This window comes from Dermacentor albipictus, chromosome 5 (assembly GCF_038994185.2).
Source record: "Dermacentor albipictus isolate Rhodes 1998 colony chromosome 5, USDA_Dalb.pri_finalv2, whole genome shotgun sequence".
In the NCBI taxonomy this organism is placed as follows: domain Eukaryota; kingdom Metazoa; phylum Arthropoda; class Arachnida; order Ixodida; family Ixodidae; genus Dermacentor; species Dermacentor albipictus.
In genome coordinates, this window is record NC_091825.1 from 167641548 (window position 1) to 167662364 (window position 20817).

General features: G+C 46.6%; 1 protein-coding gene across 3 annotated transcripts in view; it reads right to left on the minus strand.

The window, feature by feature from the left end:
- The window catches only part of fwd (phosphatidylinositol 4-kinase beta fwd), a 166724-nt gene that overhangs the window by 34735 nt on the left and 111172 nt on the right, over window positions 1-20817 (minus strand). For all 3 annotated transcript variants that reach the window (XM_065434612.2, XM_065434611.2, XM_065434613.2), the window contains 2 exons: window positions 4355-4513; window positions 3799-3981 (listed from right to left, as the gene is read on the minus strand). In XM_065434612.2, the coding sequence (XP_065290684.2) occupies window positions 3799-3981; window positions 4355-4513 (342 nt within the window). The remainder of the gene's footprint in view (window positions 1-3798; window positions 3982-4354; window positions 4514-20817) is intronic.

Here is a 20817-nt window from a genome sequence, read left to right on the forward strand (position 1 = left end):
ATAGCCAGAATTCGATATATAAAATCACATAGAAAACGCATCAAAAACTAGCACAAATCAATCAATGAACCAATCGTGGCGCAATAGATACTCACATGAAGCTTTAAACAAAGTATTTATTTAGTTCGCTGAAGGTACTGAAGCAGCGTAGCCTGCTTCATATAGGCAACCGCGTGTTTGACCACGGCGTCCTCAACATAGTCCAAATGGTCCACAAGAGACAGTCCAGTGCCTTCTATTGCACCGCAGTAGCGGCGTACAATGGCCAAAGCAGCTACAGCCTCAGTTGCAGTCGGGAGTGGGGCAACATCAGCGCTTGCTGGATTAGCCTCGGCAGCGTCTTCGTTTGGCTGCTCAGCAGTCACTTCTGCAGCAATCTCCACGTCTGTTAACTCCACCACTGTTCCGGTGCTATCGTCACCGCCAACGAAGTCCTCAATGCACATGCTGTGTGACTCAGCACCGACAAAGCGCTCGAACTGGCTCCAGGTTTCTTCAAGCTGGCATTCTTCCTCTGTGGCATCCAACGTCAAATCTTCGGTTGCTTCCTCGGAAGGTTCTTCAACGCGGGTCATGAAACCCGCATGCCGAAAGCAGTGAACTTCTCGGCGCCGAGAATGAACGCAAAGTTCTTGGCCTTCTGCTGTAGCATTGGTCCCGATAAAGGAATATTCCGGCCCCTTACGTCGATAAACCATTTGTACAGCGCCTTCTCGACGTCTTCAAAGGCAGATTTGCGCACCCGCCGCGCACCTGAGTGCTGGTTCTGTTCCGCCTTGGCCTTTCTGTCACTCTTACAGCAGAGTGCTCAAAGTACTCCTTGGGATGTTGAAAGCTTCGGCGACGCTCGATTTCTTTTCTCCATTTTCAACGCGCTGTATCACTTCCAATTTCGCAGAAAATGTCAGGGTCGTCCGCTTCTTCGCGTTTGCAGCCATCACACCAGCCATGACAGGCCTAAGCCACACACACAACGACTGGCGTAGCACAAACGGCAGCACCGAGACGCACGTGTTGCAGATGTTGTCAAACTAGCCAACCTGGCCAAGCCACGGCCACGCCAAGTCGCCGCGTGCGTACGCCGCTACGTTCAAATGGCGCCCTCGGCGCAACAGATGTGGGCAGCTGTCGTACGCAGCAGTCTGAAACGCCCTTCGCGCCGCCATCTTCGAGAGTGTTGCGGGAAAGCTCGCCTCCTGTCAACAGAGCGCACTTGGTCTGGGGCGGCGGAGTTCGATATATCCATTTTACAGCCGGTCCCGTGCATGCGATTTTCCACGTGATGTAGAAAGCGTTCGATATATGCAATAATTCGATATATCCGTGTTCGATATATCGAGGTTTCACTGTATATCAAGCAAACAGTGATAAGTTTGTTTAGCAGAACAACTCGCACCGCCACTGCTTCAAGGGGCGTTTGTATCTGTAAAGGTTGACAGGCTATACTTTTCTGAGTGACAATCGCAACACCACCCAATGATGCGAGGGCATCATCGCTATCTTTGCGAAACGTAACATACATTGGGAGAAAGTTTGTGTGTTTGGATTTTAAGTGTGTTTCCTGTAAACACAGCACTTTTGGATTATGTTTGTGGATGAGTTCTTGCACATCATCAAGGTTTCTAAGAAGACCTCTGACGTTCCACTGAATTATTTGTGTATCCATTTTTTAAAGTACATTGGTGCTATGTGTATGGAAACGGAAGAGATGCCTTAGTTTACAGAGCTCTTTCCAGGCCCTGTAACGGGGATGTGGCCCTTTTTGGAGCGTTCGAGAGAACCTCGCCGCCCCTTTGGCGCTTGGTGCGCCTTGAGGATAGGTGTAGTGTCCATTGCCTCTTGTGAGGCGCCGGACACATGCTCTTGCGAGCGAGAAGTTTTCCGTGAGAGTCCCACCTCGGAAGGCAAGACCCCTGCACCCACCAGCTTGGAGGTTGATGGGGCTCCCTGAGGGATTTGGCTGCACCGGCTGTGGCCAGCGCTGAAAAGGGCCGGGGATGTTGGGGCAGATTCGGCTGCGCCCACCTTTGGTGTTGATGGTCCCTTCTGCTCGGTTGATGGAGCAGCGCTAGCTGCGACCACCGTGGGGGCACATAGCGTGACTGCCGACTCACTGTTTGTGGGTCGGACAGCCGCCGGAGGCCGTTGTGACGCTACCCCTGACGCGCCACTTCGGCAAAGCTTTTCTTTGGCAGGTATGCTACCTGTCTTCGCGCCTCTTTGAACGATACATTCTCTTTCACTTTTATCTTTACAATGTCTTTTTCCTTCTTCCAAGAGGGGCACGACTGCGAGTATGCAGCGTGATCCCCGTCACAGTTTACACAGTGGAGGGAGTTCTTACAAGCTTCAGTGGCGTGTTCAAGGGCGCTGCATTTCACACATGTTTGGCAGCCTTGGCAGCTCTGCGAACTGTGGCCAAAACGCTGGCGTTTGAAGCATCTTAAGGGATTTGGCACATATGGTCTGACACGGAGCTTGATGTACCTGGCCTCTACAGACTCGGGCAGAATACTTGAACCGAATGTGAGTATCAGGTGCTTCGTTTTAATTTCTTTACCATCCCTTCTCATTTTAATTCTTCTGACAATGACAACATTCTGCTCACTGAAGCCCTCCAAGAGCTCAGCCTCTGTCAGCTGGAGCAAATCATCATCCGATACAACGCCGCGGGTGGTGTTCAGAGTGCGGTGTGGAGTTACTGTTAATGGAACATCCCCAAATGATACTAGACTGGACAACTTTTTGTATTGTTTCTGATCATGCAGCTCTAACAGGAGATCACCACTTGCCAGCCTTTATACCTTGTAGCCTGGACCAAGGACATCAGTTAGAGACTTGGAAACTAGAAAAGGGGAAATGTTTCGTACTTGTTTATCGGATTTTTCTGAGTGGATCACATGGTACCGTGGGAAGTTTGGTCTTTGACGTCCAAGGAACTGGAAAACTTCATCGGTCGCCCTCTCTTCTGAGGGCGATCAGGAAGCCGAGGGAAGGAGGTTGCCATAAAGGAATTGAATGTTCGGCAATAACGCCAGCCACCCACCGTGGAGCCCTACAAGGATTTACAGGGACTGTAAAAACAGGTCCTGCAAGTGCCAGCTGTACGTTATCACTATAACCAAATATGAGTTAACCTAGGTTGGTTATTAACACAAGGTTAACCCTTGCTGCCTGGAAAAAATTGGAATAAGAGGAGGCTAGGAGAAGACAGGAAAGATGAAAAGTAAGAGAAAGACGAAGATTGCAGGGAGAGAGAGAAGCAGGAAAAGGCAACTACCGATTTCCCCCGGGTGGGTCAGTCCGGGGGTGCCGTCTACGTGAAGCAGAGGCCAAAGAGGTGTGTTGCCTCTGCCGGGGAGCTTTAAAGGTCCGAACATCCGGCATCGGCTCAACCCCCAGGATCCCCCTTTCCCCGGACACAGCTAAGCCACGCACGGCTACACGCGGGAGGGTCCAACCCTCATGTGCTTGGTTACGTGGTGTCGCAACACACCAAACGCCTGCTCACGCAGATGCCCTTGCGGGGCCGTTCACCAGAATTCGGGGTAAGTGCGCAGTGTGCAAGTTACGCAAGCAAGTGCTCACTCACACTACAAAGGACTAGGATCCTTCATTCGAAAATCCTCCATCACATACATGGATCTCCATTACAAGTGAAATTTTCATGGACTTGTTGCGCCCCCCAGCAACACTGCTGCACAGCTAGCTAGAATTGCGGAGTGTCACATGGCGGTGGCCTCTAAACCTGCTATGACCAGTAACCTGCCACGATTATGAAAAGTGTGGAGGAAGCACCTGCAGGAGCTTGAGCAGCTGATAAGCCATGAGTTCCTGGCGCAGATCATCACCGCACTTGACAATGGCTGCCCGCAGCTGCCACCCAGGCAAGTGGCTGTACGGGGAGGACTCACGAATGCGCTGCACCTTCTCTTCCCAGGGCTCCTTGAGGGCAGCTGCCGATGGGTCCTCAGGATCACGCTGCACATGAGGAGGTCAGCCATTAATACCGTTCAGCCCAGTATGATGAGAATGGGTGCAAAGGAAATATGCCGTGTAATAAAAGCAGTCAGCCCCTTCTAAGCACAGACTAATGTAGCAAGGAGCATCCTTGCTTCTCAGTCCTCCAACCACACTCTACCAGCTAAATCTTGTTCTTTGGCAACAATGGCAATGGGAGACTGCGTCTTGTGAGAATCAAATGAGCAAGCCCCAACCAACCTGCAATACTAGGTTTGTGCAAATATAAATTTTTTGTTTAGGTTAGTGGTTAATTCGAAGCTAACAGTTCAAATATGTAGGATGTGCATAAGCCAGAAACTGAGAGGGGCTTTTTGCAAGAGCAAAGCCTCACCTTGACTGTATTCTTGGGCACGTGAGAGTTCTCCGACAGCCGCCGGCGCACGTCACTGGCCACAACAAAAAGGGGCTCCTTGCTGTCGGCACTAGTCCCACTGTCCAACGACAGCACCGACAGCGTGTCTCGCTCCTGTGCTTTCTGATTCCGCAGAAACTGCAAGAAGACAAACACAGCACACTTATGCATACTGATGCAATGCACAACAGTTCAGCAACCGCTACAAGGAAAAAAAAGTTTTGACTGCAAGTTAGTTCACATGCACGCCTGTGTATTTTCTCTTCTTAAACTAAGGGGCATATTGTACTAAATGAACACACAGATGTTTTTAATGGGGTAAGGAGGGGGGGGGCTTTGGAAGAATTTCGACCAGCTGCAGTTCTTTAACGTGTGCCTAACTAAAGCACAGTACACAAGCCTCTGCATGCTACCCCCAACGGGATGCAGCTTGCATGGTGGGAGTTGAGCCTGCAACTTTGCAGTTAGATGCAAAGCGTCATAGCCACGAGCTACTGCTAAAGCTCCCTAAACTTTTTAATGGCATCATTTGGGCCCTCGAACCGGCTTCGTGTGTTTACAGTTGCTCTTCAGTGCCATTTTTGCTTGAGAAGTGTCTACAGAGTGGCGAGGAGCGCATGTTGGAGCCGTTGCTCTTCCGTGTTGTTTGGTATGCGAATGCCTTGAACTAAATTTTGTGGCAAATGCAACGCCGCTTCACAGCATTTTTTATCGCCATAACCTGCTGTGCCTTCGTATGCCAAAACAGTTGAAGCAGAAACAAGAAGCTCTTCTCGATACCACCTGGTAAGCGCTAAGGGTTAAGAAGAAAGACATGGATTCAACGAATTGGGAGGGAGAACTCCAGACCAACATTCTCCACATGGCTATTGGGGGCGAGCTCCACCATTGGAAAAGCTGGCGCCACCGTCGGGGTGACGTGGCATGAGGGATCACGTGGACACAGTGGCCGCATCGGCTGCTTTGGAAGCGCCGAAGCGAGCTGGAAACGAAAGTTTGAGGTCCCAGCTTCGCTGCGGTTCTGATTAAGTGGTGCGGCTTTACCGCCTTGGGTGTCTGCTTGACAACATTTGAAAGTACTATAATAGGTAGTGGATACCTTTGGAGGTGTGCAGCATGGTAGGCTACTGCTCGGTGCCGCAGTGCCGGCCACACACAATTGAGACCGGTGTCAACCTTATCCACACGTAGCTGCAGGACAAGTAGCTCTGTGAAGCTTGGCTTACGACAGACAGGCACCCATCAGCAGACAGACCGGCAGACAGCCATCGGCTACAACTTGAGTGTGCAGCAAGCACAGACGCGAGGAAAATTCTGCTATGGCGCCGGGACTGCGATGTTCGGTGAGTAGCAGAAAACGCATACTGAGAAGCTCGCCCGCACTCACTGCCTGGCTAATGTCATGATGGTTTGGTCTATGAACTTGTTTATGCTAGATACTGGCATGTTTTTCTTGCCAGTATATAACGCACATAAAAAAAAAAGGCATGGCATATGGTCATGTTTGTGTTATGAATTAGTGCACTGGCTTATGAAAAAGAAGCAGAGGGAAATCGCATGCTGAGAAGACCAATAAACATACAGTGCGACGCAACTTAGAAATAATATTGAAATGTCCAAGAATTTAGAAGACAAATAAAGATTGAATCGTCGCGACAGCACATTAGTTGCTGTAAGCATCGAAGTCTCTATAACGAAATTATTTTTTAACAGTTCTGATAGCGTCCAGGCAACAATGGTTGCTTGTGTACTGTCAAATGCTCATATGCTGCGGCCTAGCATGGTGCGAAAACGCGCTCACAGCGAAAGCATAATATTGTGTGCAGACATGCATGCAGAGGCGCAGTCGGTCGCTGCGAACCCATGCGGTTGCTGCACTGAGGCTTTGTTCTGTTATGCTCCATCCGGTTATACAGACAGCCCACTATAAGAACATATTTCACAGTTTTCTCTCAGTGTTTGCCTACCTTTCGCGCAAGAAGCCGGTTTGGGAGACTCCATCGCGGCGACCGCGCACAGTGGCGTTCACTGTACGTATTCGGTAAAGAGAGAGCGTCTGTAAATGATTCTGTGCTTTCAGTTTGCCCAAGATTATTATACCGACAGTCAAAAACTTCCCTCGTTTTGAGAGTACTTACATAAACGTCCAGGAGGGCTGCCGCGTGGTGCTTTTATTGAGTGCCGTAAGCAAAACTTATGAGGAGCGCGCCGCGTGATCCCTCACACTATGCAAGGGAAGCGCGTTCGACAGATGCCCACTCCGTAAGTCCTCGCCCCCAATACGAGGTAGTGGTGAGTCTCTCATAGTATAGTATATGTCAGGCTTGCTGTTGTGGGCCATAACGTAGTAGCTATTGCACAGTTCACTGAGGAAGTTGCCACTTGGCTGCACAATTTCATAGGATTCCTACACGATGTGTATTTTGTTTATATAAGCAGTACATGGTCGTATTTGGTGAGCTTAATCGTAATGTACGCCAACAGACATGAATTCGCAGGCACCCGAGGCTGCGTGCGAAAACGTGATTATGAAACCTTTAGGATTCCGCGCATTCCTTTTAACAAAATGTGAGGTTCAAGCGTAAAAATAATCTTAGGAAAGCAACTCTCTGCATTTTGTGGTTACTAACTAGACTTCTTTAGAGTGAATAGTTTTGTTTGCCTTTTTTGTTCATGTTTGTCATTGCCAGTCACCCGGTGGATTTCCAATACAAAGGAAAAGTGTGCTTGCTCTCCCGAAACCAAGTTCGTCGCTGAACGACAGCATCATAAGCCTTGAGACGTACATGTTAATTCATGGCAGCTTTAAAGTGTGTGTAAGTTGAGATTAGGCAGTGCAGCACTCTCAAAGAAAACATGCAGTCACTTGTTTGTTTGCTGGCCCGTTTACCCTCATCCGCTTGTTCGTATGGTTGTTCGCTTACTAGTTCGTTCGCCTATTAGCTTGTTCGACCACTATGTCTCCGAGACACACGTAATGAGACAACAAATGGTGCCTCAATATGAATGACTGTATTACTTCACAAGCTGCAATTTCGGCCACGTCACAACGCGGCAATTCTTTGCACGGCCATCCCTTTACTAAAGTTATATCTCGCAAATGTGGGGTTCTCCTCCGGTACTCTTGGGACAAAGGAACGACAACACAGTAGTGCAAACAATCACAAGGGCATTTATTGCACTTTTCATAGATCAATGCCAGCTAGCCGAGTTGCTATCCACAAAACATGCTGATGGGCGCGCGACAAATCTAGAAGTCCGACTTACCGCGACCGGAAGCGAGCGAATATGTTCGCCCCATGCTGGATCCCAACGCCTGGTCGTTCGCGTGTTCGGTCACGCCAACGGTGGTGTGTTCGAAGGCGGCCACGCGAGGCGGTCTCGCAGAAGCATGGGTCGGCGCGCACGCGGGAGACGTTTACGCCGTGCGCCGACCCGCCGGGAAAGAGCAAGCGCCTTGGTTCCTGGCGCCCAAGTAACCCCCGCAGCGGCGCGACACTCGCGCCATCTCTCGCACCGCTCTTCAACCACTCCGACCACCGTGGCCGCCAGGCCACGCGGCGGGCGAAGCCGCCCTGCAGGAGACGAGCTATGCGGGAAAACTAGATCTCAGGGGAGGCGTGAGAGTCACGCATCCCCACAAACGTTATTTCGGAGTGAACGCATCCGGTCCTCAATGCATGCACCTTAGTGCAACTCGTTTCACGACAAGTATGTCACTTCATGAATGGACAAGCTAACGCACAATGAAATGTAATTCATGAGGAGTCCCTAAGGTGAAAAAAATAATGCACTTGTTTGATCCTGAGTGAAGTGTTGTTACTGCACTCCCGCTTTGCGAACACAAATACTAGAAAACCTATTTCATTTTTTATATACGCAGAATCCCAACTCGATGATTGGCTGCATGTATTTCTGTCGACTTTGAGGCACGAGAAACATAAAAGCAAAAGCGCCCACCTCTGAGCCTTTGTGCGTACTTGGAAGATTGACAAGCATGCACATTAGTGGCAGTGAAGCTGGTAACACTCTTTCGAACTATCAGAGCAGCGTTCATTCATTCCCTCTGTTGGCCTTTGTGTGTCATAGCTGATACGGGCCGCGAATTCACATGGTAACGGCCGCGCGAATTATTCAGGCTACTGAGGGCTTGCTGGAGGTCGGGATGTTGGCATTCGATCGTGCATGTTTTATTTACGACCACTCCCAGCAAGATCTTGCGACACGCACTTAAAAAAATGTTGCATACCTAATTGTAGCACACGCAATACATTCGGAGTCATCATGCCACAGCGTTAGTGCTCATTCAGATACTTAAAAAAAATTGTTATCAAAAGAGGAAAAAAAAGCTATTGTCACTGAATTTGTATAACTGTCCGTATAGAAATTCTATGCTGTACACAAACTAGAAGGCCAACACGAACGCTTAAAGCGCAACGCCTTGCTATGCGTGCATTTAGTCTACGAAAGGTCGTCTGCTACTTTTGAGTGGTGTGGGCGGCGCCATGGTCGAGGAGGAATGTGAAAGAAAGGAGAAACGAGGAGTACAGGCAGAGGAAGACAGTGTTGTTACTTTACGAAGTTTAAGGGGCTTTAGCTACAGCATAGGACTGCGCCCCCCCCCCCTTTTTCTTTTCTGAATGACAAGTCAGCACAGGTTTGTAACAGCATACTTCAAACAGCAAAACATGATTGTCTGATACTTGTATCAATGTGTGACAGACATTCGATGTGATACTTTATTGAAAACAGGACTTCAGGCAGTTAGCTTTTGGGACTGTATTCTCAGGCGAATGCTCTAGTCGATGCTTTGCACAATGCAGCATATGGTGCCACAACTCAGTGCCACAAGAGTCGTTTCGATGGAAGGTATAGCCAAATACAGTAGAACCTCGTTCATATGAGCTTGAAAAAAATGCAAGAAAAAAATGTACTAAACAAGAAAATGTACAATTCAAAGTAACTGAAAATTTTGGCAGACTCAACTGTAGTTGATGTCTACATAATGTGAAGCATTGTGCAAATCATTGCGGCGTGAGATGCCAATTCGCGTCAAGCTGGTGAGGACTGAGGAGCCACAGACACACCTTGTCATATTCCTATTGCATAATGTTTTAAGACTGCTACAGGAAACCGAAACGAAACCGAAACGAAATCGAGCTGGTGGCCAACATTGTAATATGATGCCACCAGAGCGAAACATCACACTCACTTTGCGCAGCCTAGACCAGAGAACCGCAACTGTTTGGGTTATTGCCTACTAAAAGCATGCAGTACATTTCGAATTTCCAACAACACTATGCCACACGCACGTAAGGTGAAACATATGTGAAGATGCCTATCGCAATAGGGTTGGTGGCATGTGATGACTCGAGAGATTCGTTGGTGCCAGAAAAGGAATGCGTGTGTGCCGGAAATTTCATGTGATACAGACAGGCGAGTAGTGCGATAAAGCTGCCGTGGCGGGTGCTTACTGCCCTCAATAATGCGAGTCTCATGCCGTTTCTTGTTTACACAGGATCTAGTGGTGAAAAAACTTATCATATGATTGCAATTTGTTGATGTACTGAACGTTGGTACTGAAAGATAGCGTTTTCTGGTAATGTATCAACCGGTAAAAAAGAAGCGCAACGGTATTGCAACATTTTTTATGTTTTCGATCACGAACTTTGGTGCAGAGAAACCATACAAAATGGGATCATATCAACAAGGTTGTATGATGCTGCCTGCCGAAGTTGATATCCCCAAAAGTGATCAACATGATGCAGCCCCTGCTCTCATACCGTATTTCCACTCATGCATTACAACAAATTTAATACAGAAGAGCACGCATGCACGAATGAGACAAGGGCGGGGGACAAGGTTCAGTTCAATATAGCCGAGTTTGCTGCTTCAGAAGAATGGTTCTGCTATTTCCATGAGATGCCTAACACAGTCTGTCATAACACTTCTTTCATATTTACGTTGTCATTTATTTATTTTTCTTTTTTCCTTCCACCACTCACCACCTTGCTCGTTTACTCAGTGCCTTCAGTTTCCTGACCCAAATTATGTTCACTTTAGTTAGACTGAACATCGCCTAATTCAAGCTATTTTGTCCCCCCCCCCTCCACCCCACCCCTATGCAATTCGATTGAACAAGTTTTTGTTGTGGGGACATTTAATATATAGCCATTAAAATGAAGAATTGCACTTGAAAATGGTGCACTATTTTTGCAATTATTCATTTTAATGACTATATATTAAATGGCCCAACAACAAACACTCATAAAATCGAATCACTCAGGGGGGACGAAATAGGTACAGTACAGTTTTTGGGAAGGAAAAACAAAGACAGGAAAGAAACTTGACTTTCAACTCAGTTTATTGAAGAAATTCCGGCCAGTTTTATACAAGAGAAGAATTGGGGGCATGCACAACACATATGTGATTATACTTATATAAAAACGGTGTTGACTCTAACTGTGTTAATCTTGTTAGTGTTAATCTAACTAAAGCGAACATAATTATGGCCAGGAAACTGGAGGCACAGAGTTAACGAGCAAGGTGATGGAAGGAAATAAATGAGAAAGAAAGAAAATAGCAATTAAATGACAACATAAATATGAAAAATGTGGACCAAGTTATGTATCACATGGAAACAGCAGAATTACCCTTTTGAAGTAGCAAAATCAGCTATACCGAACTGAAGCACAAAATCAGTTGCCCTATGACAGTGCCACTGAGAGGAGCAGGTTGCACTCATTTCTCATCCACACAACTACCATAAAATCTCACGAGATAGCCAACCTAAAATCGAAACAAAATGAGTGAAAATATGAGGCTGGCTAACATTCAGTGTGCTGGGTAAAGTTCAGGTGGGTAACTTTCAGTTTTTTGCTATGTGGCCCCACACCAGGACAAATAGCAAATTTTGGTTATATGGTGGAAGTTGTTACGTGCCTTCTAGGAAGCGTTCTACTGCAAGAATTTTTCATATTGGTTTATTAATAGCCAAGGTAGAAATATTTCAGTCACAAACTGATGATTTCAGGAGGCGAGCATCATCACCAACATAGACGCTCACTCTACTTGCCCCCATCTAGCCTCCGCAAGCGAAATTCCTTCCCTGCGTTCTCCCATACTGAAGCTGGAGGCGGATTGTGCAACGCATATGTCACGGGCCCCGCATTTTTTTCATCTCTGAATCTTTTGCTGTGTGACGCACTTCTGCTGAGATTCTCACAGCGCAAGATGTTGTGTGCTGTGCACAAGAAGACCTAGGTGCGGAGAGAAACCAGATCTATACCACATATCATGGGCCTGTCAAAATATTGAGTCCCCAACTATCTATAAAATTAAAAACCCGAGTGCGGAACAGTAGGAGTATGCTTTCGAGCGTAAGCTTGAACGGCCAAAAGCGCCTAGTAGAGCGAGCTCGCGGGTTGGCCATACTCAGTGGAGCCTTGGACTAGGGCACCAACCCTGTGATTGCAGACAGAAGAATCCATCAGAAGACGCAAGAGGCCGTCTGAAGCCGCGAAGATCTCTTTTCTAGAGCCCAATAATGTTTTCCGATCCGATGACTAACGGTATAAGTCAGTGTTACACGAACAGTGAGGCAGATGCAAGCGAATCACGAAGCACGTTTCCATGCTGATATACGTAGAAAATGACAGTTTTATTGTCTACACGTGAGGCTGAATTATGCGGGAACAACCAGACGAAACAGGAGTACACCTCTCTTGCTGTGGCGCAAAGTAAAACAAGAACATGCAGACATTCTTTATTATTTCTTTAAACTTTGATTCGTCTATTGAAGCTACAGATTACTCAGATGATTGTTGAAGTCAGTTGTCACTATGAGCAGCATCACAGCATATACATCTATGTGGGTGCACTTGCACATACAATGGACTCTCTTTAACTCTTTCGTTACCGCGAGAAAATTGTCGTTTTTTATACGTCTCGGGAAAAAATTATTTACCCCTACAAATAATATTCCAGCGTACTTTGCAGCATAGCATATTGCACATAATGAAACGCTCTTTCCAAAAACGTACGTTGCCAAACAAAAGGAATTATTAGGTAAAACAAAATTTATAGAAAGCACTATTTTTGCTGCCAGTTGATAAAAACATAAAAAAACATGATATCTACAATACGTTCACATCAAAGGAAATTCAGAATATAAATTTCAAAGAAAAATAACCCAGGAGTAGTGTCTGAAAAAATAAATGCTTAATACACTACCGTTCTTTATATATACAAAAAAGTTCATCACTCATGCCATGCAGTGAAGCAGTTCCTGGATTTTGTGACGCATAGGTGCACTCTGCAATTTTCACACAAAACGTCTAGTTTTCATTCAGCTTTGCGATCCTCGTAACACATTTTGCAGTTCCGCCCTTTCGGCATCTTCTGAGGATGGTCCGATGAGAAGTCCAAGGAATGCACTTCACCAATTTGTCTAATCACCTCTTCTAGGACAGATCGCTCTCAGCGTAGCTGGGCAACTACAAGATTATGCATTCAAGCATATCTGTTAGCATTCTTGCAGATTGTCTTTATAACCTCTACAGAGAAGAAGAGTGGAAGGAAATCTTATGCTGTTGTAAACTGTCTTGTGCTGATCCGTAGTGGTGGCCCGAGATATGCTATGGGCGGCCTTCTTTGCATGAACTGAAGTTTCTTTGCTGTTGATGGCAGCACACCATAACCAAGCGAAGTATGCACCCTGAAGATAATCAGTAGGGCTCTCAGGTCGTGCAAAAAGATAGGCAGATAAGCGCACAAAAGGAAGGAGACCGCTCAAGGTGGTAAAGGAAACTCGCCGGTGAATAGCTGCGGATGTCCTATGCTGATTAAAAAAATAGTCGCCGTCAATCTTGAATCTTGAGCTTGAATCTGCTTTGCTGTCATCTTCGGAATCGTAATGCGAGGTCTCATTACCAAATTGAAGTGCGGGTACAGCATGAGTTATAAGCACGATGCTTTTCTTGCAATACAGCCGAGTGGGATGACGCCACGGGAGCAATTTTTTATAACTGCGTAGTGACACCAGCAGCGCCCCTTGCTGGGATTTCACGAGAAAAGCTAAGTGGACACTACTGGAAACTGGTTGAAAATGCTAGGTCCACATGTTGGACATGCGGCGGACCTTCATAAGTACACTTTGGCTGAATAAAACTACTTGGATTCCAAACCAAAGCACTAGTGAACAGCTGGCATCATTTTGGTTAAATATTACTGCCCAGGACTGTCGGACGGCAAAGCCGGCAATATAATTTACTTCTCGACTTGCTGGGAGTGATTTGATTACAAAATCTTGACACTAGTGCGGTGCAATCACAAAGGGCATGTTTTTTTTTCCTCAAGCATAGCAGAAGGTGACAGCCGCGCCTCTTTTCACTACGACATACGCACATTTGTTCGGAAAAAGGTCCATGAAGAATCACACCATCACCTGGAGCGCAAAAATTTAAGCTGATTGTGAAAGTATAGTGCCTGTACTAATTGGATGGCCTTAAGGGGGGACACTGCTATATAACTAATCTTCTTTATTTTCCCGTATATACTAATCAAACTCATCGGTCTTATTGATATTTTTGCACCGATTTCAAATATGTACTTAGTTTTGGCGTAGCTCAATTAGTTCCTATGGTAATTAACATTTAATTCCCTTTGTTTGCAGCCTCAACTAAAAATAAATGGCACAATAAAAATTATTTGTAAGGCATGGTTAGATAGCGTAAGGAGTAAGGATTGAAGTATAGCAACACTCTTTTGATGCGACCATTAATAGATACTTTACAGCCTATTCAATGTAAGCCCACAAAATGTGGCAACCATGCGGCACAAAATGTAGCAAAAAATTAATTTCTGAAATGAAAGGTAAGAAATCTGCTTGCTATCTTTCATAAAGTACACATTAGACTTCATTCTGCAAAAGGAATTTCAGTTCTAACTATTCTAGGTGTTGAAATATTGAGGCCTCAATATTGCATGGAGCCAAAATTTTGTGTTTTGAGAAAAATGCAAAAAACAAACAGCACAAAATTTAATGAAAATTTACATATGTTTTGTACATATTTACACATGTACATTCCTAATAACCACCAGAAATTTAGTCTAATTGCCTGCTGCTGTTTAAATGTCTTCTCTTCAGTGCCCCTTGAACACTGTCGGCCAAGGAATGACTCACTTTATCGGCCGCACGAATGAGATATCTCCGCAGTTGGAACACGAAAGCGTAAGTTTCACAGTGAGGCCGTATTCTCGCTCACCTTTCTTGAACGCAACGTTGCTGCTATCACACGCTGTGCAGTTTGTAAACCTCAAAAGCTGGTTTTGCAGATCCAAACTGGTGATTGCGAATGCCGTCTCATCAAGCGCACTGTCGACCACGCCGCTGTCACGGTTAAAACAATCCGATTTCCGCTTTGTCGCTGCCATTGACGCGAGTTCCAGGAGTTTTTCCTCGGTTCTAATCCCGTGTTCTGCTTTACATTGGAAATCTGCAGCATCACCGTGTCACGGCGGACGCTGTCAGCTTCCCGAGCTGGCGCACACGCCGGTCCCATAGTGTTGTTGCCAACTTCCACTTGATATAGCCTCTACATCGCCCTCGCCGCATCTTGGGTAAGTGTGGCGACCTTTAACATTGCAAACCATCGATTTCTTCCGCTTTTTGCCGAATTTGTTCAGTATATGAAACTTTCTCGCTGACCTGGGCATTGTTGTTTCAAAATGGCGTTTCAGCGCGACGGCGGTGCGCGGACTGGCTCGCTTAGCAGACGACACCAGCCAGCTCCGTCAAACGGGTGGCGTGGTCCTCTTATGTGGGCTCGTTCAGCCAATAGGAAACAAACAATGTGTTTTTTTATTTATTTATTTTGCACCATCCAATGGTCAAAACTGAGCGGTGGTGGCGGGAAACTTAAGGAGGAATTCTGAACTTAAACTTACAGCGCAAACACTTAAGACGAACCACAAAAGGAAGATATAACACACACTGGCGCTGCGTAACAAATTCTTTATTTCTTCATCGTTGATGCATATATAAACCCTAGGCCACACAACTAGTGTTCAGAATTATGTACCAACTAGGCCCAAATGAAGTTTTACTTAAGCAGGAAGGCAGCTCTTTCAAACGAGACCTAGATGGTGGCGATAGGCAGCGTGAAACGGCAGCTGCGCGATGGGAAGAAAGGGCAATTTTGGGGCTCATTTTGACTGGAATTCAGCCAGAACTCATTGTGCAAATTATTATTCCGCCTAAAATAGTGATTCTAGAAATGAGAAACTTGGCAGATAGGTAGAAAAATAGTTGTAGATTTCGAAAATAACGCTTCCAAAGTCTAGATTTTTTCATGATCTTTTTGGGTTTTTAAGACCTGTGTCCCCCCTTAGGTGGATAAGAAATGGCTCCAACATATTGAAATCGCCAATCTAAAGCAGTGATTACCGGTGATCAATTTGAATAAGCGGGGTAACGAAAGAGTTAAACGGCACCACAAGGGACCAGGAAAATTGGTTCTGTTTATCAGGAGTTCCATTTACTGAGAGCCAAAGCTGAATACAATTGCATGAATACAAAACCAACCAACCATGAGAACGGTTTTCCGTACAAGCAATTTCTGTTTAACGAGGTTCACTGTATATGTCAACCCTCAGTCTTGGAGCGCGGAACCCGCAAGGAGAAGGGCAAACATCATTTAGTTTGAAATTTCAGCTCTTTCCGTGGCGTGCAGCCATGTAATTCTTAACAAACAAGATCATGAGCATGCGTTGTAAGCACTGCGCTTGTCAGCTCAAAATGGCCACACCTGGTGAGGGGCCCTTTAAGCAAGGAGCTTAGTAGGGGTGGGTTGTCCTTTGGGGGTGGGACACCTCTTGAAATTTTATGGTAGTGCTCTTTCTAAGGCCAGCTGCTTGACAGTTTGAAGTTTATTACGGCTTCATAGGCACGTTCAATTGCTATTGCTTTTTATATGTACATCAACATCATGGTCTTGGGTATGCCACATTTTCTGGCAATATCCTGCTTGGCTGAATTTCCAAGGTCGACTTCACGAATACTGCAACCTTTTCTTCCAACATATAGGTCTCCGACTTGCTAAAAAATGAAATTGTGTATGTGTGAAATAATTTAATGCTGCAACTACCAAACTTTCTTTATGACTCTGCCAAAACTACATGATACTGTGACTGCTTTGATAATGCCGGCTGCATCATCTCATACATGGCTATAGCCTCCACATTTGATAGTCCACTACCGATTTTTTGGACATGCCTGATAATTCAGATGCCTTCACGGCACTGCCACATGCCCAATAGAAACAAGGTATAAGAACATCTGAAATTTTGGACGCTGAAAAAACCCTTCACCGTCTAATTTTTCAGACATTTTTTCGCGATCGCAGATCCGTAATGGTATTACTCAAAGCTGCCACTGCCACTATTTTGATTATCTCACAGCCTCAAACCAGCGCTTTCACATGCCATCTGCTGGTTGCCATAGCCACCACCATGGTAAGATTAGGCCTAGCTACTTCGACGTTGGCTATCAAACATCCTGCTGCTCAGTGCTGCGTTCTTCATGTAAAAAATTCACCGCTATCAGCAATGGCACCAACTTTGCCGTTGTCATCCTCGCCTGATGGCTCTGAAGCGCGGAAAGCACGGCAAGAGTCAAGTGTTGCATAATGCCTGTTCCCAAAAGTCAGATTCGCCACAATACAGCAGTGTTGTGTGGTGAAACATACCAAAATAACACGGGGCCACTGTTACGGGGCACGGTATGTTTTCCTTATGAACGCGTGCACTTGCCGTGTCCTGTCACAGTATGAGCACCGATAGCCTAATAAATGTACTGGCAGGCCTTCAGAGGTATTTCTAATTTGAGCCCTTGATTTGAGCCGTTAGGGGCAGTAAAAGGCCTGCATTCATTTTTTTTGTAATGCCCGATTTTTTGGATGACTTTGGAGCCTCTAGGGAGTCCGAAAAAATTGGACGTCGACTGTGGTTCTGTGGCTTCAGTCTGCAGATCGCGGAGGCTGCCCTGGACATGCTCCAATGCATTGCACAGGGTAATGCAGGTTCTCACAATGGCCAAGTGTAGCAATGCACAGTTTGAAGTGCCAGTGGCAGAATGAATTTGAGCACAAAATCATGATTTGTATTATACACAGATTTAAAGGGACCCTGAAACGATTTTGATGATATTGTACAAATGTACTGAGTCGTTAGAGTAGGTCCTTAAGATCATTAGTCGATGCATCTAGTGAGTCCCAGACAGCCATGCGAAACTTCGCCAATGGTCGAATCTCCCCAGAGGCACTAAGACTCCTAAAATTAGCTAATAACCACGACAAAAGTGTTGATCTCATCTGGACACCTGCTCACACACTACCAGACAGTAGCAATGAGGCGGCGCACCGCATGGCTCGAGTGCTTATGGACTGAGCCTCGGTTAGCCTCGCCTAACCGACTACCGATGAGTGGGAGTGGGAAGATCAAATGACCAGATTTCACGAAATTACACAACACCATAGATTGCCGAGGTGTACATTCTCGCCGCCGCACCTGAAATTAAGCAAAAACCAGTTTGTCGAATGGCGGCAGTTAAAGACCAGATCCTATCTGAGTCCAGCTATTATTCACCTAATACACCCAGATTTATGCACGACAGGCAAGTGCAGACATTGCGACTCTAGAGCCACCCTGGAGCATATCCCACGGGAATGTACGGCTGTAATACAGGATAACAGCGATGCAGCCTCAAACAGCGACAGCCTCTGTGCGCACTGAGTGTCTGCGTTGCTCAGCTTGGACCTGCAGCACCAACTCTGGGCTGTTGTGGGGATGCGCGACTCTCACTTGTGTCCTGATATGTTGTTTTCCCGCATAGCTCCCGTCTCCTGTGATCCGGCTTCGCCGCGGGGCCTGGTGCCTGGGGCAGTCGGTGTGGTTGAAGCGCAGTACGAGAGATGGCGCGAGTGTTGCGCTGCTAACGCTGCCTCACGGCAGGGTTACTTGGGTGCAGAAAGGTAAAGGCGCTTCCTCTTTGGCTGCAGGTCGGCAAGTGGCACGAACCTTCCGCGCGTGCGCCGATCCATGCTTCTGCGAGACCGTCTCGCGTGGCCTCCTTCGAATGTGCCACCGCTCGCGTGACTGTACATGCGAACGACCAGGCGTTGAGATCCAGCATGGGGCGAACGTATTCGCTCGCTATCCGGTCGCGGTGAGTCGGACTTCTGCGATTTGTCGCGCGCCCATCAGCATGTTTTGTGGATAGCAACTCGGCTAGCAGGCATTGATCTATGAAAGGTGCAATAAATGCCCTTGTGATTGTTTGCACTACTGTGTTCTCATTCCTTTGTCGAAAGAGCATAGGTGAGAATCCCACTTCATCCAGCAAGCTGAGGAACCAAGGGCCAACAACCCTTGGTCAAAACCTAGGCGGGGTCCAGCAGGGTGTCTACCAAGTAGACATTTCCAAATTGCCTGAGTTTTCCAGGTTTTCCCTGGGTGCCCTTGCAAAATTTCCTGAGTGACACAAAACTTTGTGTCAAGACGTGCTGACACCCCTCCTCCGTCCACACCCCCTGATGTATCGCAAATGATGGAAGGCGGCGCCAGGGTGTATACCAAGTTGACATTTCCAAATTCCCTGAGCGTCTTTGCAAAATTCCCTGAGTGATGAAGAACTATGTTTTATGTCAAGACGGGCTGAAACCATATTGCCCGATGCTGTCACTCTCTAGTATGCATGTCAAAAATAAAAAAATGACTTAATCCAGTTTGAATAGTAAGGAGTAGTGTTTATTTTATTCAAGAAGAAAACAGAAGGGAGGGCGTAGTAAAATGCATAGCGAATGAAGTATTTTCGAAAAAAAAAATGGTAAAGCCCATTGCAAAGTGAGTCGCACATTTCCAAGTATGAATAGAAAGAGGTGCATACAGAAGTAAATATTTTCGATCATGAGTTATTTCTATCAAGTCATGCAAGCTCATTAGTATGAGGCCCAAACTTTGTCACAAGTGAGATCCTCTCTCAGCAGCTGGATAGTCAACTTCAACTGTTCTGACATACTCTCAGCCCACGCACAGCGCCTCAGTGTTGCATTTCATCACTTTAAAGAGTTTATTTTGGTTTGAATGAGAGACACCTGCATCTTGGCGTCAGCCAACACTTTGTTGAACTAAAGCTCCTTCAAAGAAGTGGCGGCATACTTCCTCCCTCATTCACTTCTCAATGCTTGGTCCTTTCAATTCTCGTCCTCCTTCCGGCCACGTTCACCTCATGGACCATGTGAAGCATCCTCTTGGACAGTGTTAAGGTCAACGCCTGACTTTTTGGACTCCCTAGGGACCGCAAAAACGTTAAAAAAATCGGGCAATAAAAAAAATGTATGCAGGCCTTTTACTGTCCTCAAGGGGCTCAAAGGGGCATTCAATAATGATTTCCACTGACTCACTTTTGTTTATTGCAGGATGCTGAAACTGCGCAACTCCGAACTAATAACGGTCTTTCTTTTACAGGTTCTCAAGTGGTGTGAAGTGTGATAATTGATGCAGTGGAATACAGAGCAGTCATCAAGTTCCTGTACTTGAAAGGCCGCACTCCAAGGGAGAGGTTCGATGAGATAAAAGAGGTTTATGAGGAGGATTCCCCATCATATGATGTAGTGAAGAACTGGCATCGTCAATTCAAATGTGGTCAGACTTCGGTGGAAACGGCTCTGATTGCAGGGCGACCCCACTCTGCGATCGATGAACACACCAGCAAGTAGAGGCCGCCATACTGGAAAATTGCCGAGTAACCGTTCGAGACCTAGCCCAAAATGTCAAGGTTAGTGAGGGATCCATGGAAAAAATCATCCAGGACCATCTTCATAGGATGGATGGATGGATAAAATTATATTGAATGTATTTGAATGTGGTTGGGCTCCTAGACATATGCGTGAGGTATCCGCTCGCAGGGTTCCCTGGCTGCTCACACCTTTCCAAAAGCAGGAATGAGTTGAATGCTCCCAAGCCCTTTTGACCATGTGCCATGGAAACCAGAAGGACTTTTTCAACAGACGGATTGCACAGGATGAAAGCTGGGTCCATCACTATGATCCGGAGACTAAAGTCCAGTCGATGCAATGGAAGCACTTGGACTCACCGCCTCCAAAGAAGGCACACGGTGTTAAGAATCGCGAGCTGCAAGGCGAAATTGCCACCCAATTACGACTGGGGGACAAGACGCGCATCTCCCACTCTCCGTCGCTGCAGCTAGGAGGTGCCGGAGCTCTCCAGCGCGGACCTGATCTGGTACGCATGAGCAAGCTGCCGCGGGAAAGCCGTTTTTTGTTGCTTCCCATGCTCCGACCAGACGCAAGACAACGAGCTACCCACCATTGGCTCCGATACTTCCCGGAACGGCACCCCTCCGACGCCGGCGTCGGGCATCG